General features: G+C 42.9%; 1 protein-coding gene across 4 annotated transcripts; it reads right to left on the reverse strand.

Annotated features, from left to right (window-relative positions):
• Positions 1 to 5818: 5818 nt before the first annotated feature.
• IFT22 (intraflagellar transport 22) lies at positions 5819 to 24888 on the reverse strand. Of its 4 annotated transcripts, XM_029612672.1 has the most exons (6): positions 24758 to 24888; positions 24056 to 24138; positions 22875 to 22973; positions 20065 to 20267; positions 6782 to 6966; positions 5819 to 6749 (listed from the first exon to the last, which is right to left on the reverse strand). In XM_029612672.1, exons 1-5 carry the CDS (start codon positions 24794 to 24796, stop codon positions 6818 to 6820), a joined length of 573 nt encoding a protein of 190 aa, XP_029468532.1. In that variant the 5' UTR covers positions 24797 to 24888; the 3' UTR covers positions 5819 to 6749; positions 6782 to 6817. The 4 variants fall into 4 exon arrangements, with proteins under 4 accessions (XP_029468532.1, XP_029468533.1, XP_029468531.1 ...); XM_029612673.1 differs by having other exon boundaries at positions 5819 to 6966; positions 24061 to 24138; XM_029612671.1 differs by having other exon boundaries at positions 5819 to 6966.
• Between the last annotated feature and the right edge of the window lie 1767 nt (positions 24889 to 26655).

A 26655-nucleotide genomic window follows, 5' to 3' on the forward strand; every position in this document is an offset into this window, starting at 1 on the left:
ATAGTCGCCTATCCTCACCGAGCCTATATCAGCATTTCCTCCAAACATCCAGAAGTGACTCTGAGAAGAGCGATAGCCCCTTACAAGACATATTCCCCCCACCCCCAACCTAACCTCCAGTGGGGGATTTCCTGCCAGTTTGGGCAATATGTTCCCAAGATTTCAAACCCAATCATACTTGCCACTGCAGTAGAGCACTCAATTGGGCTGTTGCATAATACCAAGACAAATTAGGGACGCCAAGCCCTCCCCTTTCCATCCTTCCATAAAGAACTGGACTTGATACTCTGGGTGGTCTCCAACCTTCCATAAAGAACTGGACTTGATACTCTGGGTGGTCTACGGTTCCAAATAAAGCGGAACTTTCATTGCCATAGCTTTTAAAGAGCATCTGGAACTTTCACTGGACGTGTCTGGAAGAAAAAGCAGTATCGTGGCAAGATATTCATCTTACAAATAGCCACCCTTCCCAGCCAAGAGAGACCCATCCTCTCCCATCCATCCAAGTCCTGCTGACTGTTAGTCATCAAGGGCACAAAGTTAATCCCAAACAACTCTTCACTCCTTAGACCAATTTTAACCCCCAAATATTTCACCCATTTTTTTTTTTTTGTCAGAATAATTTTTATTGGCAAAACACAACCAACCAGCCAAGGAAAACCATAAGGTAATAACAATCAACCCCTCACAAGGAGGGAAATACAGCAAAGAAGCAAGACAAACCGTAAGAACAGTAGCCGTCCAGGCCAGTAGATGCGCTCTGGCCTTTTCTTAGGTCTAAATATACCACCTCGCCCCCTCCCCCTTCCACCCACCCACATACCCCCCACCCAACCCATTCACACTACATTCATACCGGGCCACCCTTCCCCCTTCCCAACCCCGTCCCCCCAGAGACCATATTAGCAATCCAATCATTAGTATACCCACTCTCCCGCAGGCCGACCTGGACTGAGGTCGGCAACAATGAAACACACTGAGTCCAACACGCCCCATACAGTTTATCAGTCGTACGGTGGCCTTTCAAAAAATCCAATCGTTCCATCTGCAAAACCAAGGCCATGCGCTGAAACCACTCTGCTGAAGTAGGGGCCGTCACAGGTGTCGCCCATCCAGACAATATGGTGCGGCATGCCAGCATAGCCGCAATACGTCCAAAGCGGTCCTTGGATCGGCTGACAACAGCAGTACAGGCTTGAGGACTGGAAAGAAGAAACTTCCCCGTTATGGGCGGCGGTGCTCCAGTGCACTGGGAAATCACGCCCATCACCGTGGCCCAGAAAGAGTGAAGAGTGGGACAAGAATACAGTCTATGTACCAAAGTGCCCTCCTCTTGGCCACATTTAATACAGAGAGGAGAGTCAGTACTCCCCATCCTAAAGCGTCGCACATCATCACAGTAAATCCGCTGAAGGATGCGAAACTGCACCTCCCGCAGTCCAATGTCAGGTAGCTGGCGATGCACCGCTTCGAAACATTTCGCCAAGTATTGCTCAGTAATGGGTTCTCCAAAAGTAACAGTCCATTTGTCCGCCAACACAGCAAGACGCGGGTTTGAGCGCCACGATCTGCCAAGCGTAGCCCACTTCGCGATGGTATTAGTTAGGTAGGCCGTGTCAAAAACCTTGTTAGCATAGGAGCACTCGAGTCCCACCCTGTCTGGCGTCTAGCGGAAAGAGGTTAAGTAGTGCCTGGTTTGCAGATACGCGAAAAACTGATGAGTCTGTAATCGATAAGTGCGAGCCAAGGTAGCAAAGTCCAGCAATGTATGAGTGTCGGTGTCATAAAAGTGAAAGGCAAACATCGCCCCTTTAGACGCCCACGTATGAAACAGAGCCCCACAGTCCCGTCCCGGCAAAAAGCCCACATTGCCAGTCAGGGGCACTAGGAGGGAAATCACCCCGTCCAATCCCCGCTGCCCCCGTAACCATCGCCATGCCGCAATGCACGGAGACAGCAGAACCCTAGGGTATGTAAGCCCACGCCGCTCCCCAGCACTAGATTGAATAAGACTCAGGGGCGACCAAGGGGCAGCCATGCCGGAAATCAGCCCCCTCACGCAGAATTTATAGTCCCCCGTAAGCCACTCCCCTATGAAGCGCAGCTGGCATGCCGCGTTGTACAAGCGGAAGTCAGGCAGGCCACATCCCCCTTGATCCGGAGAGTAAGTCATAGCCTGATAACTAAGACGGGCTTTCCGTCCCCGCCATATAAAGTGCTGAAGGGCCGCGTACAGCCGTTTTAAGTCCCTATCCCGTATCCAACAAGGAACCATAGACAAGACATACAAGATCTTGGGAGCAATGATCATTTTAATAAGAGCGCAGCGACCAAAATGAGATAAGGGAAGCGAGGCCCAAGCCTCCAGCTGTGAGCGGATCCGCTCCAATAGGCTAGTAACATTCAATTCATATAAGTGCTGTAGGTCCCTCGGAATCCAAATACCTAAGTATTTCAGCTTAGCTGGCGCCCACCTAAGTGGAAAAGTGCCCACCCATGAAGATTGCAGCTGAGGATTCAAGGCCAGCGCCTCCGACTTCCCAAAATTAATACATAGTCCCGCCACCTCCCGAAATTGGTCAAAAAGATTAATAATAACGGGAACGCTGGCTTGCGGTTTGCCAACAAACAGCAAAATATCATCCGCAAAAAGAGCAGTACGAAGGGACTGTTGGCCCACCCGCAATCCCCGTATCAGTGGCTCCTCCCGCAACCGAATAGCCAGTGGTTCCAGCGCTAAAACAAAAAGTAAGGGAGAAAGGGGGCAACCCTGACGGACTCCACAATGTAAGTCAAACGGCGGGGTCACTGTCCCATTCAATAAAATACTAGCACTAGGGTTGCTATATAGAACCTCCGCCCACTTCACAAAAGCCCCCTCAAAGCCATACTGCCGCAACACTCAAAAAAGAAAATCCCAAGACAATGAGTCGAAGGCCTTCTCTGCGTCAAGACTCAGAACAGCCGCGTCCGCACCAGCAGAATAACTAAGAGAGGCCATCAGGCGGCGCACATTCCGGACCCCATGTCTGCCCCGTACAAAACCAGTTTGATCGTCGTGAACGAGTGTGGGAAGAAGACCACTAAGTCTGGCAGCCAAAATAGCCACGAATAACTTAACATCCACATTTATCAGGGAGATAGGTCTGTAAGCCCCCACCTCCTCCGGGTCCTTTCCCGGCTTAGGGAGAACCACAATAACCGAGTGATTAAGCGCAGGAGAGAGGCCCCCCTCCTCCAACAATGTATTATAGAAAGCCCCAAGTGGGGAAAGCAAATGAAATTTTAAAATTTTTATAGAACTCGGAGCCGAGTCCGTCCGACACCGCAGCCTTGCCCAACTGGAGAGCATGAATGGCCCGATGCACCTCCTGATCAGTAATGGGAGTGTTAAGAGCTGCCAACTGAGCTGGAGTCACCCTCGGCCATTCAGTCGATTGGAATAACTCCTCCCGAACCAGCGGATCGCTACGACATTCCGCATACAGTTGGCGATAATATTCAAGAAACCTAGCCTCAATATCTCCAGGGGACGTTCGACGTTCGCCCCGACTATCTTTAATACTAACTAAAACCTGCCTCTGACCCCGAGGGCGAACCAAGTGGGCCAGGAGTCGGCCGGCCCTATTACCATATTTATAAAGTTGATATTGAAAATATTTGAGTGATTTGGACGCCCGTTGATGGAGCAAAGAATTCAGCGTAGCTCGCGCCTGGTCAACCTGTCCCTTACCTTCCGGGGTCATATCAACCACGTGTCTCTGTTGGGCACTTTTAAGGACCTGGGTAAGGCGGATTATTTCAGCATTCCGTTGACGATTCGTCTTAGCCACATACGCAATGATTTCCCCGCGCATCACCGCTTTCCCGGCCTCCCACAAGGTCGCCGCGGAGATATCTGGGGTAGAATTATGCTTGACATACTCCTTCCAGCACCCTTGTAAATACTCACGAAACTGCTCATCGTGGTACAAGTCCGGGCGCATACGCCACGAAACGGGGACCGCTCTACCGTACCACTCCGCAACAAGACGGACACCGGGGCATGATCGGAGACCGATCGAACGCCTATAGACGCCTCCTCCACCCTGGCAAACCACTTCCTATTTCACCCATTCTTTGGCAATTCAAAATGATTCTCGGTAACATTTTCCTTCAACCTCCTCACTCCAATTCCCCCCTGCCTTATTACCAAATTCAAAGTGCCTCTGCTTAATTAAAACTGATGTGCAATTTTGTCCAGATCGAGGTCACACAGCTCCTTCCAAACCTCCGACCGGCACAGCCTGTGGGCCTCCGGTGACCTTTTATGGCTTAACTCCAATTTAGCTACCACTTGTAACAATCTTATTCATTTCTTTTCTCACTCTTTCTTAAGAAAAGAGGCATGTAAGATCAGTTTTCCCCGAATGTCTGCCTTCAGATTCTCCCAAACCGAGCCACATCAGACCTTGTCCGTACTGTTAGTGATCAGGTACTCACGTATGGCGTCCAGAAGGGATTCCTGAAATTTCTTATCAGCTAAAAGTCTATCATTCATCCTCCAAAACTGATGACCCCCCATCTCCACTGGATATCTGTCAGGTCACCTACACTGGGGCATGATCTGATAAAGTAGTATTACCCACTTCTGCATGTTCGATCTGATGCACCGGTGCTTTAACAAGTAAGAAATAACCTAACCAAGAACATGAGTTATGTGTAGAATAATAAGGGAAGTTCCTACCATAGAGTTCTGCAGTCCCTTTGAGGTGACCCCCTTGATAGTGACACTCAGGCTAAAAGAAAATTGCCAGTGATATCTGATATTTTGATTATGGAACTAATTTATAATGTCCCAAAATTCCTTAAGTATAGTGAGAATAGCCAGGTCCTAGTATATCTCAAGCTTATGGCTTCTCCAGGTTATAGACCCCGACTGCCTCACAGCGCAAGCCACCTTCTCCTACTGAAAACTATGAAAGCATTAGGATGCACCTGACCCAAGGAACGGTGAGCCCTCTCCAATTTTATTACAGGCCCCTCCTCATTCACACCCAGTACTGCCATACAGATATTAGTGACAACCTGAAAACAGTCTGTGAAGTCAGGACCTTCAGGCACTCCACCGAATCTTAAATTTGCCTTCCTGGACTGGTTCTCCGTGTCCTCCAAACATCATCAGAACAGGTTGTTTGTGTGGTGTTGAACTTGCCTTTTCAGCAATGTCAACCAAAAGAGGCTGATCTGATCCAGATTTGCCCTACTGCATGCATGTAATTGTCGTTCTGATTTTCACAAGCACAACTCTATCTACATGCATGCAACGAGGCAAAGCCAGAATTGAATCAGTGTGTTTAGGATAACCTGGATAAAGTGGTAACCCTGTGTTTATAGGAGACAGGTAAACAGATTGATTCATACACCACCCTGTCCAAGTCTACTTACAATTAACATAGGTATTCATACATTTATACAAAGCTATATCCTTCAATAACATAACATTTACAACAAAGTGAAAAACTAAAACTGTTACGTTCCTTTTTGTATTCCCAGAGTGCAATTTTATGGCTAGATTGACAGCCCCAAGCCCACTGGCTCCCAAACGTGTCCTGAGAGACCCCCCCCCCCCAACGGTTGGGTTTTCAGGATATGCACATTGAAACTGCATGAGATAAATTTTCATAGCATGGAAACAATGCACGCAGATCTCTCTCTTACATAATCATTTTAGAGAGCCTGAAAACCCAACTGGCTGGGGTCCCCCAGAGCAGGTTTAGGAACCCCTGCCCTAGGTCCTGCATAATACACAGAATAAACAGAAGGGTATCAGGGCTGATCAAGCTGTTTAATTCAATTATATTTTATTTGGATCCCAAGCCTTTTCTGAGGAAACACCTTCCTTTACAATGAAAACAGAAAGAATATGCACCTTATGAACCAGCAAGTTCACTGGTTTAGAATGGGAGAGTCAGATTTATTTAACTGAACGTATAATTGTCTGCAATGTATGTGCTTCTTTTTATCACTGTCACAGAATTCACATTTGTTACCTGCAACAAAGCATTGTAAAGCATAAGCAGTGTTCTCCCTGCCTACGCATTGATCACTTTCAGATATCAGGGCCAATGCACGAAGGTGCGTTATCCTCATCAGTAACATGCATAAACACAGCATTTAATGCACTTTTTAATGGTGTTGATGTTAATGAGATGGAAATGAGGCTTGTGTTACTGCAGACATGAAAGCACATACAATAAAGTGTATAGAAATGTAAAAGCTTTACATCTCTGGGGGGGAAGTTACTTTTTTTGCATTTAGTTTAAGGACTCAATTGACCGCAATTCCTTCAAAATAAAGCAGTTTACAAAAAATAAATAGGATATTACAACCATTAATACATCTGTGTTATATTTTGTGTGGTTTTTAACACTAATAGATAACAAGCTGCATACCTTTGCTCATTAGCAAAGATTTTGTGTTAAAATGCAAGCTTGCTAACGTGAGTTAACCACTTGCAATAGATAAATGCAACATTTAATGCACAGTAAGGCCTGCACTGCTGTTAATGTCCTGTCCTATACTGGCCCCAAAATTAGAGGCAAGCTGCCGTAACTCTTTGCAGACAGGATTTTAAACTAATAATCCAAGCCGATAAAAGTCTGAAAGTCGCAGCCCAATAAATACAGCTTTAGTATGTAAAACACAGGATCATTTTTTCATCATCATCAGAAATATTTTTAACGTTAAACTGTAATGCAGAGAACAATGTTTTCTGCATTACAGAAATGCAGAGAACAATGTTTTCTGGCAGCCTTTAGTTGTCTTGCTCATGGTTTCAGGTGATAATAGACATCTCTTCTCTTTCTCTGACCTCAGACAGTGAGGTGATCACCCCTCCCAGGAACTTAAGGAACTCTGTCCTGACATCCTCAGGATCTTCCTCCAGGCTGGAGTGTAAGAGCTTCAGTTTGGTCATTGATGTCGCTTTTACATGAAACAGGAAGATGCAATCAGAGAAGAAAAAAAAAAATATAAACATCATTTTGTACAAAGGAACCCTTTCCCCTTCTTCCACCCTCTTTCCTCTTCCTGGACTGCTTGGCTGTTTTAAGCTATTGTGCAGGGAGGAGCAGGTACATGACAAGAGAAGGAAATGTTGTACTGTTCCAAACGTATTTTAAAACAATGTTAATTATATTTTTATTCTGCTCTTTTGTGTATCAAAGCTATGCCTAGCAAATTAAGCATCTCTGCAAATGACTTTAAGTGTGTGTGTGTTTCAGGGGGTGGGAGCCCTGGGTGTTCATTTAGGTATGGAAACATATATGAACATCTAACTGGAATGGCAGGGAGACAACAGATCTGATTTGCAGGAAGAGGCTATTAACCCCTTTCCGGTCCACCCCGAATATATTAGTCAGTGAGCCTTTTGTATTGTGTTCTCTCGTCCGGAAAGGGGTTAAGACTGCATCAGACTCCCAGGGATAAGTGGCATGGCTGACCAGCACAGAGCAGTGGCAGAACCTTAGTATAGTTACAGATTAAAGTGGGGAGACTGGTGGCAGGACAGTTTGGTTATGTAACTCCAGCTAGTGGGAATAAGGATAAAAAGTGTCCTCGTGCAGACGGTCAAGCTTGCATGGTTGATAGCTGGGAGATATTTTGGGGTGAATTTTTTAAAAGTTGCTCACTTTAAAGGCCCACATGCATGCATATCTGGGCTGAGCACGGGTGATTCATATTTTTAAATTGCCCAATTGTGTGCATATATGCCTGTATGTAAACAATCCAATGCAAGGGGAAAAGGGGCAGAGTTAGGGTGTGTCAGGGACGATCCAGGGCAGGCCAACATGTTTGTGTGCAAATTCATATTTTTAAATCCAGTGGCCACAGTGAGGGGCGGGCTGTAAGCCCTGCGTATTTACTGCAGCTCTTGATGAGATGCAAGTCTGAAGAAAACTCATTTGAGGCCAAAAAGCACTGGGTGAGGAGTCTGGGTAAACAGGGGGAAGTGGAGGCTCAAGAACAAAAAGGGGACCGATGACCTTGAGAGAGACTGGGCAAACTGGTGGAAGTGAGACTGTCTTTCACGCAAGCATGTCTTAAAATCCTCTTTGTTAAAGCCGACAAATTTGTAAGGAAGAGATGTGAATTACATTTGCTTAATATTAGGAGCACATATTCGCATGGCAGGAGTATTTTAATTACGCGCACAATTTAAAATTCCTGTGTATGGGCACCCGTGCACTCATTTTATAGTTATCGTCCTTGTGTATTGAATGAGCATAAAGAACCAGGGACAATGATGGTCTTGAGCACAGTATCCATGGACAGTAGGTGGGCCAAATGGTCCTTATCTGCAAGCGCACATACTATTACTGTTACACGATGGCAGAAAAAGACTGTATGGCCCATCCAGTCTGCCCATCCATCCAATTAAATGTAACAAATGCAAAGTTTACTTGCTAGTGACTGCAATCAATATAGACAATTTAAAGTTTTCCAATTTTCCTCCACTGAACAGTTACAGCACAGAGAGTTTATGCAACCTCTCCTACCAAACTACATATGACGTATAGGCAGCAGTGGAGCAAACTTCTCCCCCCACAAACCAGGTATTGGTAGCAGCGCTGCAAGCTTCTCTACATAGTCCTGGGAACGTGTCTCAGCCCTCTTAAGATGAAAGAATTCAGCCTTCATAATCATCAAAATCCTTGGTCTCTCTATGTGACTGCTTACAGGGCCAACATCCACATTGTATGTCTGTATAAGTCACCCAATAAACACCAGAGTGTAATAACTTCTGGTCAGTTAATCTGGCAAAGTCTGAACCACTGATCTAAATACTATTTTATTTTCTGTAAGACTTTTTATACAGATCTGTCTATAATGCTCAACTCGTCCTCTTTGCATCGGGCAAGACAACTATACTCCAGAATGGCAAAACAGGCCCTGGTGATGTCCATCTTGGATTACTGTAATGATTTGTTTACAGGCCTTCCCTTAAAAAAAAAAGCTGTACACCAACTGCAGAGGGTGCAAAATGCAGCAACAAACATGATTATGAGCAAAGGAAGAAAGGAAAGAGTATCAGTACTGATTAAAGAACTACACTGGTTACAGATGGTTTGTAGGATTTAGATTAAAGTACTATCCTTGGTAAAACAGCTCTAGGAGGAATAGCTCCTCAATATTTACTGACTTGCTATGAACCAAATTATTTTGCTGCAGTCCTCCCAGGAAGCTGTTTTAAGCACCCAATCTGTGAAAGAGCTACGGTTAAGAAAACCTAGGATGAGATGTTTTGCAATTAGAGGTCATTCACTGTTTAATTCAGTGCTGAGAAGTTTGAGGTAGGAGTCTTTATTACTTGACCCTCATGAATGTTGCAAAAACCTGAGCAAGTCATAAGAAGAATGGATGAAGATCAGTCATGAAGTAATGAATAGGTAGCTTTGGGCTGAGGACGTGCTTCCCAAGATGTTAATTAGTTATGGGGAAGCGGGGGCATAATGGTATCGGGATATGATGGGTTATCTCTAGGGCGGGTTTGTGTTAGACATACCCGTCAAACAATCCAACTGCTATCTGTGCTAGGTGTTTATTATGATAGAGTCTTTTGGTTGATATTTTTATGTGGTTTTTGATGGCTTTATGTGTTTTATTGTATTTGTTTTTTCTTATGTGCTCCGTCATTGTATTTATTTCGTTTATTGGTTTTTGTTTTTAATTTTGCATGTACTCCACCTAAAGAGATTTAAATTATTTTCTAATGTATGCTGTCCTGGCGAGTCCGAGTAGACTGGAAAGGCAGACTAGAAATGGTTAAATTAAATTACAAGATAGCTTCCCTTCAAGTCATTCAACTCTGTACACATCACTGATAAAACCCTCTTAAAGCAAGTCTACAAGCTAATGTGTCCAGCTCTGAACTTGTAACATAGTAAATAACAGCAGAAAAAGACCCAAATGGTCCATCCAGTTTGCCCAGCAAGTTTTTTTTTTTTTTTTAAGGGTAGTAACTGCCATTCTGTGCAGGTCCCCTCCTATGCCTTCTATTAGGGGTAGAAACTGCCACTCCTTCTAGCTCTCCTTTCCTTTTTGCTGACCATAAGTTATTTCCTATATTTTCATGGTTTTTATTTAAATAAAAAGTGTGCATTATTGACAAGTCCACTGATTTTAAACTCATCTTCACCTTGAATGTGCTCTATTCATCCCTTACTGTATCCATGCGATGCCTCTATCATTCTCTGATGGGGATCAAAACAGTAAAACCCTGATTTACTTGTATTAACAACAGTCAGGGTAGCTAAGGAAGAGGATCTTTCAGAAACTTTGTGCAATACTATCTATCCATTTCCTTAGGAATGAAATTAAAACAAATGAATCACAAAATAAAGTGTGGGAAGAGTGCTTAACTGCCAGATAATTTAGATAGATATATGTATCTATGGTTTTACTAATGCTGCTGCTTCAAACTCAGGAATCAAAGTGTTGCACTAGCACCACCTAGTGCAGAGTTATAAGATATTTGCATAACAGCAATAACTCAACACTGGAATTAACATTTTCTAACTTTTAGTATATGCCCTCTGAATTTCTCCAGATTGCCCACTTCTGGGTGACTTAGTTTGAAGAGATTCTGGCAGAAGTGTAAAAGATCCTCTGCTAATGCATATAATAAGTGGAGGTACCAGTTGGCAAAGACTTGTTCCTGCACTGCATATATTATATATATATATATTACCAGTAATCCCTTGGGACCCAAAGCCCCACAGGAGGACTATTGACATACTCATGTGGCAGCCGAGGGTGGAAAGCTGAGTTCATTTGTCTACACTAAGGAAAATGACATTATCAGGTAAGTAATTTCTCCATTTCCTAGCATGTAGACAGATAAACTCTGGACCAGTGGAATGTAACAGTGGAAGGCTGCCCTCGGTCGAGTCAACACCGCACGTGCAAAGGCTGCATCCTCCCAGGCCTGCACGTCCAGACGATAAAACCTGGAAAAAGTGTGTAAGGAAGACCACACCGCAGCTTGGCAGCTGTAATGCCCCCAGAGTCACCCGAAGGAACAGCTCCCGGTAAGACAAGGTCTGCAGCTCAGACATCTGACATGCAGAACATATAAGCCACCAGGAACACCGTCTTCAAGGTCAACAACTGTAAGGAAAGGCCACAAAGTGTTCAGAACATAGGGGCTGCCAAAACGTCTAGCACAAAATTAAGACTCCACAATGGAATTGGTAATCTCAAGGGAGGCCTAAGCTGCTTCATTGCCTTCAAAAAACAGGCCACATCAGGACAAGACGACAAGGAAACACCATTCACCAGGCCTCTGAAACAGGCAACAGCTGCTTCAAGGAATTAAGAGCCAAGCCTTTATTCAATCCATCCTGCAAAAAAAGAGGGATCTTAACTGAATGAGGAAGAACACTCCGCTCCTCACACTAGGCCTCAAAAACTTTCCAAACCAGCACATAAGCCAAGGAAGTAGAAAATTTCTGAACATGAGTTAAGTGGCAATCACCGCAGAGGAATAACCACGCTTTAACAGGCAAGCCCTCTCAAGGTCCCAATCATAAGACAGAATTGAATCGGATCCTTGTGAGAACCGGTCCCTGCTGAAGCAGATCCATGTGCGGAGGAAGACGAAGGGAGACCTCCACCAGGAGTTGGCGCAAATCACATACAACGGATGCCTGAGCCAATCCAGCGCCACCAGGAGTCCTAGCCCCCTGTGGCATTTGATCTTGCGAATTATCCATCCAGCAAAGGCCACAGAGGAAAGGCATAAAGCAATCTGTCTTCCAGCCAGACCTGTATGAGAGCGTCTATTCCCAGGGACCATGGATCTCTCCTGCGACTGTAGAAGCGAGGAACCTTCGCATTTCGAGAAGTCACCATTAAGTCTAGGAATGGAAGGCCCCAGCAATCCACAATCAGCTGAAATGCTTCGGCTGAGAAAACCTACTCTCCTGGGCCCAGACTCTCCTTGCTGAGAATGTCTGCTGTTACGTTGTCTTTCCCTGCAATGTGAGAGGCTGAGATCATCTGCAGATGACCTTCTGCCCATTCCATCAGCTGGTTTACTTCCTGCAACACTTGCTGGCTCTTGGTTCCTTCCTGGCAATTGATATAGGCCACAGTCATCGCATTGTCCAACATCACATGAACTGCCTGATTCCACAGCCTGTAGCTGAACTGCAAGCATGCCAGCCATACTGCCCGGGCCTCCAGGCGATTGATGTTCCAGCGGGACTCTATGGCATTCCAGCGCCCCTGGGCTGTTAACTCCAGACAGTGAGGCTCCCCAACTGTGGAGACTGGCATCTGTCCTGAGTATCAACCAGGCCGGAGAGGACAAAGGAACCCCCTTTCTCAGATGATCCTCCTGCAACCACCAGTGGAGGTGGGAGCAGATTTCCATCGGCAAGTGGAGCCAAACCGCATAATCTTGAGGCTGTGGGTTCCAAAGAGATAACAGAGCATGCTGAAGAGGACGGATATGTGCCCTTGCCCATGGCATTACTTCCTGGGTAGCTGCCATCAAGCTGAGTACTTGTAGGTAGGTCCACACCATCGGGCAAATGGTGTTCATCAACTGAAGCACTTGAGACATCAATCTCTGGATCCGAACTTCCAGTAGGAATTCTCTGTCCTGTCCCATGTCGAAACGGACCCCCAGATATTCCAACGACTGCGATGGTTGAAGATTGCGCTCTTGGTCAGGTTTACCACCAAACTAAGATCCTGCAATAAGGCGATCACCTTGTATGTCAACAGGCGGCTCTCTTCCTGAGACTTGGCTCGAATCAGTAAGTCATCCAAATACAGGTGCACCAGGATTCCTTCTTTTCACAAGGCCATTGCTACCACCACCACCATAACCTTGGAAAATGTTCTGGGTGCGATGGCTAGACCAAAAAAGGCAGTGCCTGAAACAGATAATGGCACCCCAACACAGCAAAGCATAGAAAGTGTTGGTGTGCCAACACTTCCAAGGGAATATGAAGGTAAGCCTCTGACAGATCCAAGGAAGCCAGAAATTCCCCCAACTGCACCGCCATTATTTCAGAGCATAAGGTTTCCATTCGAAAATGAGTCACTGTCAAGTGACAGTTGACCCTCTTGAGATCCAAGAAGGGACAAAAGGAGCCCTCCTTCTTGGGCACAACAAAATAAATGGAATAGCGCCCCATACTTTGAGACGTGGGCACCAGAAGCACAGCCCTCAGTCGGAGGAGCCTTTGAAGCATGAACCCCATTGCCTGCTTCTTCTGCGGGGAGTGGCAAGGGGACACTATGAACACGTCCAGAGGAATACTGCGAAATTCCAGTTCATGCCCTTTGCATTTCACTTCCAGGACCCACTGGTCCGAGGCGATCTTGACTCACCTCCGATAAAAGAGAGGGGGAGACGTCTCCCTATTTCCTGTTCCGGAAGGTGGGTCGACAAACTTTCCGTGCCCGGCTCCATCCGATGATTTCACCCATGTTTGAGGACTAACATCCTGCTATCCTAGGAGAAAACCTGTTACAGGTAAGCAACTCTGCTTTATTATCAAATGTAACTAATTTAGATACCGAACAGAAACAAGAACCCATTTCTATATGAGCATTAAGAGCCATTTTGCTATTAGCCAAGATTCCTAGTCTTCTGATCTACAACTAGTGTTTTTTCTCATAACTAACTGAACTGTCTTTATCAGACTGACCATTTCCATTTCCTGCTTTTTGTGTTTTTGCAATACTTAGAATATACAGTTGTGCTCATAAGTTTACATACTTGTGGAAGAATTTGTAAGATGTGTAACATTTTAAGAAAAACATGAGTGATCAGACAAAACATTTCTGTTATTTTAATGTGTTTCAAATTAAACTATTTTATGCACCACAGAATAGCAAATCATTAAACAAACTTTAGCAATAAAGGAAATAATAAAATAATCCTGTTCAAAAGTTTACATACCCTTAGCTTTTAATACCGTGTATTGCCCCCTTTTGCATCAATGACAACTTGAGGTCTTTTGTGATAATTGTGAATGTGAGATCCTTTTTTCATGTGATAAAGCTGTCAATTCCTCTTGGCAAAAAGCCTCCAGCTCCTGTAAATTCTTTGGTTGTCTAGCATGAACTCCATGTTTGAGTTCTCCCCAAAGTGGCTCAATGATGCTGAGGTCAGGAGACTGTGATGGGCACTCCAGAATCTTACTTTCTTCTGCTGCAGCTGCTGAAGGGTTGACTTGGCGTTATGTTTCAGATCATTGACATGTTGGAAAGTCCAAGCATGCCCCATGCGCAGCTTCCTGTCTGATGAATGCAAATTCATCTTGCCAATCAATTTTGACTAAATTCCCTGTGCTGCTGTAGCTCACACACCCCCATAACAGCAGAGATCCACCTCCATGCTTCATGGTAGGGATGGTGTGCTTCTCTTCATAGGCATTGTTGACTCCTCTCCAAATACAGTGTTTATGGTTGTGACCATAAAGTTCAATTTTGGTCTCATCACTCCAAATTATTTTGCTCCAGAAGTTTTGAACCTTCTCTAGGCGCTGTTTGGCATATTATAAGTGGGACAGCATATTATAAAGCAATGGCTTTTTTCTGGCAACTCTACCATGCAGCCCAATTTTGTTCATGTATTTAATTGTGCATCACTTTGTTTCAGAGAAGCCTGTATTTCAGCAGAAGTTGTTTGTGGGTTTTTCTTTGCATCCCGACAAATTTTCCTGGCAATTGTATCTGAAATCTTTCTTGGTATTAACAGAACCTATAAATTTTCCACTTCTTGATCAGAGTTTGAGCAGTATTGATTGGCATTTTCAAATCTTTGGATATCTTTTTATATCCTTTTATGTTGTTGTAATGTAATATAGTTTCGGTCTCTTAATTTTTAATTTTAATCTTCCCTAAACTCTGTATCTATCTTCCTCTCTCTAGGTCCCTCTGACCACTCCGCTCTCTATCCCGTTCCTTTTGAATCCCCTGTTAGATATAACTATTATTTTCCTTTCCAACTGTTTTAATTGTTACCCCTGTTATTATGTAAACCGATGTGATATCCATTTGAATGTCGGTATATAAAAATTCTAAATAAATAAAATAAATAAATTGTACAGATTTATAAAGTTGAACTACTTTTGCTCGCAGATGCTTTGACAGTTCTGTTGCTTGCCCCATGCTTCACTAACCCAAGACAGTGCAGCCCTAGATGAAATGAACAAAGGTTTCTCAAGAGCTAAGAAACTCATTGACTTTTTATAGATAGACTAAATTACAATCAAACAAGGCACAGGTGTGGATACCTGCCCTTCATTGCCATCTCAACATTTGTGTGTCAACTTGAGTGTATATCATCAGCCCACACACTCAAGGGTATGCAAACTTTTGAACAGGACCATTTTATTATTTCCTTTATTGTTATGGTTTGTTTCATAATTGTGCTATTCTGTGATGCATAATGGTTTAATTTGAAACACATTAAAAATAAAAGACGTGTTTTGTCTGGTCATTCATGTTTTCTTATAAAGCTATACATCTTACAAATTCTGCTAGGGGTATGTAAACTTATGATCACAACTGTAATATCTCATTTCAAAACAGCCTTTCCTGCTTCCCAGAAGGTGACCTTGTCAATATCAGGCTTAAGATTGCAATTAGCATACAGATAAATTTTAAAAGACGTGCATGTGCGCCCAGAGCTGGTGTTCACTGTTTTTGCTGCCCTATTCGAACAATTATTGTGCTGCCCCTCCCCCCCGCTTCAGTCTCTGTCTCGGGCCTGCCAAAAAAAGCCCAGCTCCTTCCAGCGACCTAAACTTTAAAACTGTCTCTCCTCTACCCGCCTGGTCTTCACCCCCTCCCTTGGAACCCGTTTCTGGTGCAAGAGTATTAGGTGCCCTAGCCAAATCTTATACCTTTGCACCCTGCCTCATACTCTCTCCATGTACACAGTTAAAAATTATGCATTCGTTATTCAGGTTTTACATGAAAAAGAATATTCAAAGTACAATCTTCTGAGGTAAAAAAATATCACAAGTATTTGCATGCATTTCTTTGATGCCAACCAGAAAACACTAAAAAAAAAAAAAAAAAAAAAGACACTTGGAAACCATATGGCATTAGGGCTACTGTAGTGCATTTTAGGTGTGGGCTTGACCTTCAAAAAGCGATGAATAAATTACAATTAAAATATAATAAACCCACCGCACCAAAACAGCACTAACTGTCAGCACTTAAAAAAACAACAACTACCCTACCTATGGAAAAGGCAACAATGCAAATACTACACCACACCCTAAAACACCAATACACCTCCTATTAAGAAAACAGAAGAAACCAAGCTGTCATAGATTCCTACACGCTAGCAGAATACCCCTCCTTGGACAAACATGCAGACCCTCACCAAATACAGAATAAAGAGACCATAAATTATAAATAGAAACATGCAGGCAAAACCTGAATAGGAAAACCGCAACAAGTCATACTCTATGCAGTGTAACAATGGAAAAACAGAAACCACCACCAATCCTCAGACATTAAACAATAATAAACTCTCAACAAACTAACTCTAAACCCAAAATAAACTGAAATTGTGAGGTTAAGGAGAGATACAACGATAATCAAACCGCCAACACTAGACCTAGGAATTATTATTATTACTCCTTCAGATCAAGTACGAGACCTAAGAATACAAATTGATGAGAACTTCACCATGAAAAAGCATATAAACAAATTAATAAAAACAGGATACACCAAGCTGAGAATATTACACAGACTGAAACCTCTACTAGCAATACAGGATTTCCGCACTGTCTTACAAACACTAATATTTTCAAAATTAGACTACTGCCTACCTTCAAGCTTACTAAAACCAGTACAGCTACTGCAAAATGCCTCTGCTAGACTATTACTAGGGACAAGGAAATGTGACCACATCACTCCCTTGCTGATGACATTGAACTGGATCCTGTACAATCCAGAATTCATTATAAAGAATTAACCCTAATTTTCAATATCGGCAAAAATCCTGACCCATGCTTATTAGGAGTGACACTTCAACCCTATACATCACTGAGAACCCTAAGATCACAAAACAAGGGACTTCTATTGGTGCCTTCTACTCAGAACACACATCTAACATAAGTAAGGGACCAAATGTTTTCCATAGCAGACCCAAGTTGTGGAACTCCCTTCTAGAGTCATTAGGCCAGAGAACAGATAGAAAGAATTTCAAATGTGAACTGAAAGCATGGCTCTTTAGAAAAGCTTATGATTTAACATAAGATACCAACATACTGAAAACCTCAATGGTAGTGAAGTGAGCAATAAGTAATGATTGATGTAAAATGTATAGGTAGTTGAATCAGAATCTGCATTTGCTGCAATACCAACTTTGAAAATGTACGAATATGATGTCTATAAATCCACTGTCATGCTGAGCAAGAATATGTAGGAACAGGAATAAGAACATATATCTGCTGTGGTTTTGACCTAGATTATGAATGCTGGCACAGAATTTGATTGTTAAACAAGAATATGAACGATGATTTTGTAAACCGTTGTGATCTTATTCTGGAAGGACGGTATATAAAAAGCTCAAATAAATAAATAAGTATCATCAAGAAATATAATAAATACATTAATCATAATAGTATAAACATACCAATAAAAAGAATATTTCAAAACAGCTGATGAAAGAAAGATCCAATAATTAAAAACTCAAACACTTTGTTTTAAATTTCTCAAACACCAATACAATATTTTCAAACAGCAGACTCATCAAACATGCAAAAATTAAAACTAATAAGGTTAAAATAATTCACACTCTCCATACCTGGAATCTTTTGATTTCCAGTCACTCTGAAAGTGTACTGGATTAGTGAGAGAGGGATGCATAAACTTTCTCCATTCTCTTTCATAGATATATATATCTATACATACACATACATACATACATACATACACTTTCTCCCTCATACACGCACATGCTCCCTCTTTCTAACACATTCTCAGACACATACATGCTCACATATGCTTCCTCCTACATATACGTGTTCACACACAGAAGATCGCTCTCAGATGTACATGCTCAGACGCACACCCGCTCAAAAGCACATGCACAAAGAGAACCCCTATGCATCAATATCTCAACTTTTCCTAATATAAAATGAAGAATTTACTTTAAAAAAAAAAAAAAACACCCCAAAAACCCCCAAACTATTTGGGACCTCTTATTCCATCATCCCCTAGAGCTTGCATCTGTCTCAGTGTTTTCTCACACACACAAGCTCCCTTTCACACACATACCCACACACACACACACACACACACACATGCTCAGACACCGACACACAGACACATGCTTACACCAAGGCTTCTCCCAGCAGCCCTGGCCCTCCACTTCTGCTGCGAGGTGGATTGGAAACTGCCTCGTGGCTTTTTTTCCTTATGGTCGCCTGGGAACCACGTGGTCCTGCAGGTCCTCATCTAGCCGTGCGGCCCTGTGGCTCTTCCTCCCCTTCGCCGCGCGGCATGCTGGGAACTGCCACATGGCTGGCCCCCTGCAATTCTTTTATCCTTGCCACGTGGCTCTACAGGGCGGCTCCTCTTCTTCTTTGGCATGCGGCAGCTGGGAAATTGCTGCACGGCCCTGCAACTCTCTCATCTTGGCCACGTGGCGGGCTGCAAACATCACGCGGCCTTATGGCTCCTCCTCTTCTTCGCCGCGATCGTGCAGCTCTTCTTCATCAAATGGACTGCCATGCGACCCTGCAACTTCCTCCTTTTCTTTGCGGGGCCTTGCGGATTCTCCTCAGGCCGCTGCGCTGTGCAAGTGCACGGCTAGCACAGTGGGTTGCACTGTCCCTGCGTGCGCCCATAAATGCATATATTGGCACGCGAGCAGAGGATACACTTCATTTTATATCATGCATGCAAGTACACCCCGTATCATTTAAAATATCCCTGCCACGCCTATGTGTGCAGCCTTTACGCGCATATTTTAATAACATGTGCACACAAGTGATTATATGGTTGGGGGAGAGGGAGAGGGGGGGAGAGGGAGAGAGACACACAATCTGACACTCTATATATCTCCCACTGTAAGAGGGGCACTTTTACAAGGATCTACAGACCCTTGCGCCCTAGGCAAACCAATGTAACTCCCCCCCCCAAAACCCACCCTCAGTGAAAATGCCCCTCTTACAGTGAGATATATAGAGTGTCAGGTTGCCTCTCATTCTCTCTCACACACATTCGCATGTATGGGGCTGTTTTTGGGCAAGCAATGCTTTTAAAATCTACCTATTTGAGAGACCAGCAGAATCTGTCTGGACTTGAAGGAGTATTACCTCTCAAAAGCTAGTCAGGAAGTGTCTTACATTAGTCCAATAAGAAGGTATTACTTTATATTATTCTTTGGCGTGTTTCCAAACCAAAATCTTGTATCTTGCACATGAGGTGGTGTTTTAAGGTGAAGGCACCCGAGTCATGATTTTAATTTTATGCCCCACACCCAAAGCTCATTCACTCTAACCCATCCCCTGAGATCATGTCATCACTTCCACAGATAGTTCCGTCAATACCAATGAAGGGAATCAAAGAGAAGATGATATGAACACCCTGAACAGTGAAATCAGTCAAAAAGTGTCTGGAATACAGGACATGAATTCCTTACAACCATATTTGCATTGAATTGAAATGAACATTCTACTTAGGTTAAGAGAACAACAAATACCTAAAGCATTGTGTCTTCTGTTTGAAAACTGCCACTGTAGTCCAGGAGGCAAAATATGCTGCTGTGCCACTCACTTCAGAGGCCGGCACATGAATGTGGCCAAAGTACTTTAACTTTAAAGCGTACAGAAAAAAAGTGACTACTATCATCAGTGCAATGCACAACCTTAGCTAGCCACATACCTATACTCTGCATATACATTCACTATCTTGTATGCTGTGACTCTTAACAGAGTTGAAAGGAAGAATCCCACAAAAATCTAAAGGGCAAGGAATAGAAAGCAGGAAGAAAATGATGATTACATTACAAACTGGAGATTTCTGTCTGCTTACCTAAAGGAGGCCGCCCTTTGTCTGTTCCAGAGCCTGGTTTGTGGTGAGCGATGAGAAGGCACTGGTTATCCTGGAACTGCTGCTGCTGTACAAAGGAGCTGTGCCACATCTCGGTTTCCTTCAAGTGGCTTGGCAAGTCTGGGTTGAAAACTATTACAACCCCATGAGAGTCCTTCATCATAGCTGGCCAGCAAGTTTCAAATCTTTAAAATAAAGTGAGAGCGTGAAACATCTTGGGGCCTGCACTTTGGGACCAGTTGAGTGTGCTTTTGCACAAGTGTTACCAGTTAACGCTTGGCCGCTGAGAGTCAAAACGTACATCACTGAGAAATGTGAACAAATCTTTCTTGACTTCGGTGAATAAGAGCAGAATAATGGAAACTGCCCTGTATGTGGGCAAAGGGTATATAAGGCAGAGACTTACAACGGAGCTGGCAGGGGACACTCTCAGAAGCCCTCTCTCCAACTGGGTGTTGCAAGTGTGTGGAGTGGACCCCACCCAATATAGTCTCCCGCAGGTAGGGAGGGAGAGAAGGGGGAAAAGAGGGAAAAGAGGGAAGGGTAGGGAATGACTAGATTTCTTCTGCTGTATAGTAAACAAGATATATTAGCAAGGACAGCGATAAAATGCAAAGAACCATAAACAATGTTGACAACAATGCCAAAAATTTATTTTATATACAAGATGTTTTTATATACATAAAGATGCAACTATTCCTGAGATGGCAGTATGATCACTGCCCTTCAATCAAGAAAGACTGTTCAGAATAAAACTGTTGGATAAGTATTCTGTAAGTACTTTAACATGTTAAGTATTAACCCAAAATATGGACAGTAGGTTGAAGAATGTAATGCTTTGTATTCACACTGTCCTATGCAGGTGCCCCTGTTCCTGCTTTCAGGCAGTTGCAAAAAGGTAACCATCTTTTACTTTCAAGGCTGTAGCTGTGTCTTGTTATTCGTGTTTTCCTTTATCAAACTTTTTCTACTCAAGAGTTGTCTTGCAGCTGTCTCCTTCTTTGTCTGAGTAGGTGTACACTCTTTCAGCATGTCTTTCCTGCGAGTTGGTCTACCTGGACTGTAGGCTGTGGTGCAAGTATACTTAGCTCAAAGTCTGTAGCTTTGTTTCTCTCAGCTGGTTCCCATATCTTAGTTCTCTCTAGGTCCTGCAGTCAATGTGGATGCTGGGTCGATGATTTGTTAACTTCTTTCTTCAATGTGTTACCTATGCTTTAATTAAATAAAATGGGAAGGGACTCACTACACTCTCCATGACAATCTTCCGAAGGTATACTTAAAAGCAATGTTAACTCAATGTGCTCCCAAAGACTTCTTGGCACTGTATTACTAGCTAAAGGGAAAAATAAAAGGATAAACAATTTTTCCCTATTTTCTGTGCACAGAGAATAAAAAGATGGTGTCTTTTACAGCAGTTGCACTGAATACTCAGTTTGTGTCTGCAGCAGTTTCCTTCCCCTGCACAATAATTGTGAAACAAAGGTAGCTTTGCTGATTGTCCAGTTAACTTGGATTTCCTCTGCTAAGGATTATCAAATTCTGCTGTTGTCCTGGGTAAAGTATAACAGGTCTCTGAGGTTGCTGCAGCCTTTACCGCTGACTGGCTGTGTTAAAACTCAATCTCACACAGTCTCAAAGATACATTTTTTTAAATTATTCTGGAATAACAATAGTAAATTCTTTCTGTAAAGGATTCCCACAGATAAACTTGGACCTCTCAACAGAACAGATGGTATCAAATGTTCACTTTCAAATTCTTCAACCATAAAAATTATACAATCCTGTCTTAATGAGCTGAATTTGAATAAACACGTGTTTTCAGCTGGACGATCATCATTAACTAACTCTTGATTTTTATCCTCCATATTCAGCAAAAGCAATAAACCAAATATATTTGTTGTTTTGTAGTATCTTCATTTTGTTACTGGAGCAGGTCCTGTGGAATGGCAGGAACAATGCTCCAGGTCTGGTTTTCAGCTGTTTTTCCTTCTTTGCTTTCTTTCTCTCTTTTACTTTCTTATTCAAGAAAGCCAGTTGGACTCTCTACCTGGGTAACATCAAGCTAGGTTGAGAGAACCTTGCCCAAATCTCATCTTGGAGTGAGTTTCCTCACTCCGAAGGCCAGCAAATCTTCACAAGAGACCACTGTTCTGTTCGTAGGTGTCACGTAGAATGTCAAAGTGGTCCCTAACCCCCTACACTCTTACCTAATCCCCACCTCGAGTTACTAGGTGGGCCTACCATAGGGATACAAATACTTAGCTATGGGCCATGATATTATGGCCAGGCTCTCTCTCTCTCCGCCCCTAACTCCTCCTATTTTCTGAATTTGCATCGCACCATATGATATGGTGCGATCGCATGCAGTAAACACGTTTTCACATGCGGTAAGGGCCTATTGCATGCGTTAATGGAGCTTTTCACATGCGATAAGCCCTTAACGCATGCGAAAACGCCTTATCGCATTTTGAAAAATGACCCCCTAAAATTGATGAATCAAGAAAATTCTTGCGGGTTCATCAAATTAGTACTCAAACTACGTTTTTAAAGTTTGTACACCTCTAATATAACATCTCAGGTTTCCTTTTAGAAGTATACAAGGAGTCGTCGTACCTTGGTATACAAGAAGTTTAAATGAAAAAGGAAAAAGATTAAAACAGCTGAGCTACTGCTATGATAATCTGCAGTTATACCAGTGCAATACTATTTTCTGACAGTACAGTCTAACTTCCTATGCACAGTATGGTACAGGTGGTAACAAACATATTGACTACAGATATGATAAGACTCACCTTGGATCTCCTCCACAGTCCCACAGTTCAACTTCACACCCTGAACTTTTGTTGCTACCATTTACATTTGGTACATTTGAACTTTCAAATTCTAGGATCCTATAAAAATAATCATATGTAAGTGAGTTTCAATTCTCTCCCAGCACAAATTAAAAAAAAAAAAACCAACAACCCTTGGAAATTGTTAATGATGAATTACTAGTTCCAGCAATTGCACAATGGGCAATGAACAAGGAATTTGCAATGAAGATGAGGAAGCTGTTATTTATTAAGTTAGTTGACTTTATTTCTGAATAAGAGTGAAATACACACTTCAGTACATGAAGCACATTAGCACTGCACTAAATATAAAAGAAAAATAGGGACCAGAAATAAGTTACAGAGTTCTGGTCAGTGTGTTCCCCACAAATCTAATGTCCAACAAACCTTTTAAATATTAAAAGAGCAGAGTTTTTACTGGGGATTTTTTTTAATGTATTAATATTTCTTTCCCTGGATCTAACATAAGATTAGGGCTTTGATCTTATTTTCTGTAATTGTTTACCAGCAGAGAGAGAGAGGCATTAAAAATTGTGATGGAATTTTAAAATGCATGGGATGGGACAGGCCTAGACCACGGGGGCAAGGGGATGGTGTAGGAGTAACAGGTAGAAGTGATGAAAGAAAGATATACTTGGGGAACAGTTATGGAGAGCATTGGTGGGAACAGGGTTGAGAGGTTGAGTGAGGGATATGGGTAGAAGGAGCTGGTTAAGTAATCTCGATCTGGGCAGACCATTTACTATGATCTCTTACTACTGTATAATACAAATATTGAGGATCCCTGCTGGCTAGAGAAAAGAAATGAACAAATGGAGCAACTTTTCTATTACACTTGAAGTTTACATTTCTGCTTGGGGGTAGTTGCTATTACCCCAGAAATCTTGCTGGGCAGACTAGAAGGAAGGACCATTTTGATATTTATCTGCCATTTTTCACTATACACCAAACCATTCTAGCTGTGGTTCCTACATGGCTTTAACAGTTTATGTTGTGATGCCATGCTAATACTTTTGTTGCTGCTTTTCATTAATTTGTAAGACTTTTATTCCTGATTAGCAGTCAGTAAATTAAATGTCAGTCCCTCTCTTCTGCACAGAATAAAATGCCATTTTTTGAGTATTTTCTTTTTCTAATCTTACCTTACCCCTTGAGTTGGGTTGTATTCCCCACCCACAGTTTCTGTTGCATCTGAGAGAAAGTTAGCCAAAACTGTTTTCCCACTCTACAAAAAGCATGAACAAAAAATAAAAATGTTAGCCAAGATACAGCTCAAAATATTTAAAAATATACAGCTTAAAAGCACATAAAATACTTCACATTATATTATTTGTCTGCTGAACCCATTCCCAGATTTTGTTTGGACAGTAAGTATATCAACGTCATCATCCAAGCAGAAATCTGCCTCCACAGGCTGCTTTATATACAGGTGATCAATAAAAAGGCATAAAGCATCCTGCACAGTTCAATATATCTGTCTGAACTGGGTTCAAAGAAATCGAACTCCATTTTTCAACTATCGCATGAACTACTTTAAAGAATGAAATCCTGTTATTTTGGACGGGCCTTTCATTTGTCTACTCATCAGATCCAGGTGTGGACGGAGGATTGTGGAGTGGATCTGAGCTGCTTTTAAGTCCTGTGCCGCTGCACGGGGGACGTCATTCTTGCATTTTAGAGACAGAGCGTGCACTCTGGAGAAAAAAAGATTAGCCATAGGTCTAGCCCATAACAGATCTTCCTTTGCGTTCTGTAGCCAGCCCCTGGCGTTGCCCTCAGCGTGTAGCGTAGCTGGTATAAGAGGCGGCGGAGGGACGTGCATGCTGCAGCAACCGGGCTCTTACCTCACTGGGGCCCACCAGCAGCACTTTTGCTTTGAACATTTCAGGGGAGCGCTGGCTCGGGTGTTTTCTCGTTCCCTCCCACCCGGGACCAGCTCACCACTGTCTGCGTCCTACCCGTTGCCAAGGAGAAGAGTAAATCTGTTTTCTTATTGGCTGAGACTGTTTCCTGGGGGGGGGGGGGGGGGGCACGCCAAACCGGAAGCCAATCCGGAGTTTTGCGTTGAAAGTGGCAGATTCATGGCAGAGCCGCGAGTCTGCCTTCATGGAAATAAAGAGAGAATTGAGAGAAATGGCTCCCCTGCCAGTGGTAACGGGTGGTACTTCTGCTTTATTGTTACATTGCTGCTTAAGAATAAAATTGTATAGGTGCTACCAACGTAATAAGGAAGTCACAATAAAAGCGACGTTTGGATTGGTCCCCGGCGTGGGGCTGTCAAGCTTCTTGTCATTGGCCAGTCTGTATATTATGCTGTGACGTCAGAGAGCAGATGGAGCTCGGTCTAGAATGGAAGCTGAATGTGGGAGATGAGCTCGGGAGCGCCTCTCTTTGGGGGTGGCCGTGTAAATTTTTGAGGTTTAGTTTTGCCCTGGTTCCTAGTGTAGTATCCTGCAAAAATGGGCTGTTAGCACCCCCCCCTCCCTCAGTGCAGCGTAAAGCACACTTTAGTTCCCAGGGCTTCCTAAAGTTGGTGTGGTGACCACGCAGCCGGTCAGGTTTTCAAGACTGAAGTTTAGAAACCCTTCAGGAACTTGCTATAAATCATTTTTAAACCACATCCTCTGACAACAAATCCCGCAGTTTAATTGTGCGCTGGATTGAAAAAATATATACTTTCTCCCATTTATTTTAAATGTACTGTTTGAAAGGGTAAAAGCTGTTTAACCATTTACGAGGCCCTGGGAAAACTTTGCTTATGGACCCTCTTGAATTTTTTTTCAGATTGATTCTTCCACCCTGCAACAGAAAAATGCTATACATAACATAACTATTACAAAATTAAATGGCGGATCTAGAAATAGAACAGCAGTCTTTCTCATGCCTATTCACTTTTCTTTACAGTAGGTCCTAAAATACCAATACACCTCCTATTAGGAAACAGAACAAGCCAGGCTGCTATAGATCTCTAGGATGAAGCCATGCTTGGTAGAGCAACTCACTTCAGTCACATGCAGAACAGACAGACCTTCACAAAATGCATGTAACCCCAGGGTTGGACTGATCCTTTACTTAGCACCCAGGGTCACATAGGAGGAAAATGTAGAGATGGAACCTTTCTGCACAACTCTTTTCCATCTTTATTCTCTCTTCTTCCCTATCGGATAGCTTTTAGCTGAGACCACGAGTTCCAATTTGTGGGGGTGAACAATAGCTCTTATACACAATTCGTTTTTGCTAATGTACTGTTTCTGTCCTTAGTGTACAGCATCAATAATTATACAGTCTCAGCATCCAATTAACACAGCAGAGGGATTTGTGCTTTCCAACTTCTTTACTGATAGTTTGGTTAGCTAATGGAATAATATTTACACATCTCGCATTCGATTGATTAGCAGCAATAAGTGAGACAGTAGAGAGAATAAACTTGTGACTCCTTGATAAAGTCTCTACTTCAATGTGGAAGCTCCATATTTACACAGAATTCCTCCTTATATCAAATTTCTTATATTCCTCAGATTATGCTGATTAAAGTTAGTTTAATCTTCCTTCACTTTCCCAATTTATTTTGTCTCTTACCATGAGAGATGTTAGATTATACTCACAGTCCCAATATTTAATCAGGACTCAGTCCTAGATTTAATGCTCTTCCAGAAATCCTCTTCAAACACTTTAACTCCTTATGCAAAACCTGAAGGGTACATTACTCTCCCTACTGATTCTTTTACTCCTTTGGCAGTGC

The sequence above is a fragment of the Rhinatrema bivittatum genome, chromosome 8 (genome assembly GCF_901001135.1).
Source record: "Rhinatrema bivittatum chromosome 8, aRhiBiv1.1, whole genome shotgun sequence".
Lineage (NCBI taxonomy): Eukaryota > Metazoa > Chordata > Amphibia > Gymnophiona > Rhinatrematidae > Rhinatrema > Rhinatrema bivittatum.

Bases quoted from the DNA above. Each gene is read 5' to 3' on its own strand.
- IFT22 (XM_029612672.1), bottom strand. From the start codon at position 24,796: ATGTTCAAAGCAAAAGTGCTGCTGGTGGGCCCCAGTGAG. The intron at 20,268-22,874 runs GTGAGTCTTATC...TTTATTTTAAAG, and splicing joins GACTGTGGAGGAGATCCAAG to ATTTGAAACTTGCTGGCCAG. The intron at 6,967-20,064 runs GTAAGCAGACAG...TTCATGTAAAAG, and splicing joins CAAAGGGCGGCCTCCTTTAG to CGACATCAATGACCAAACTG.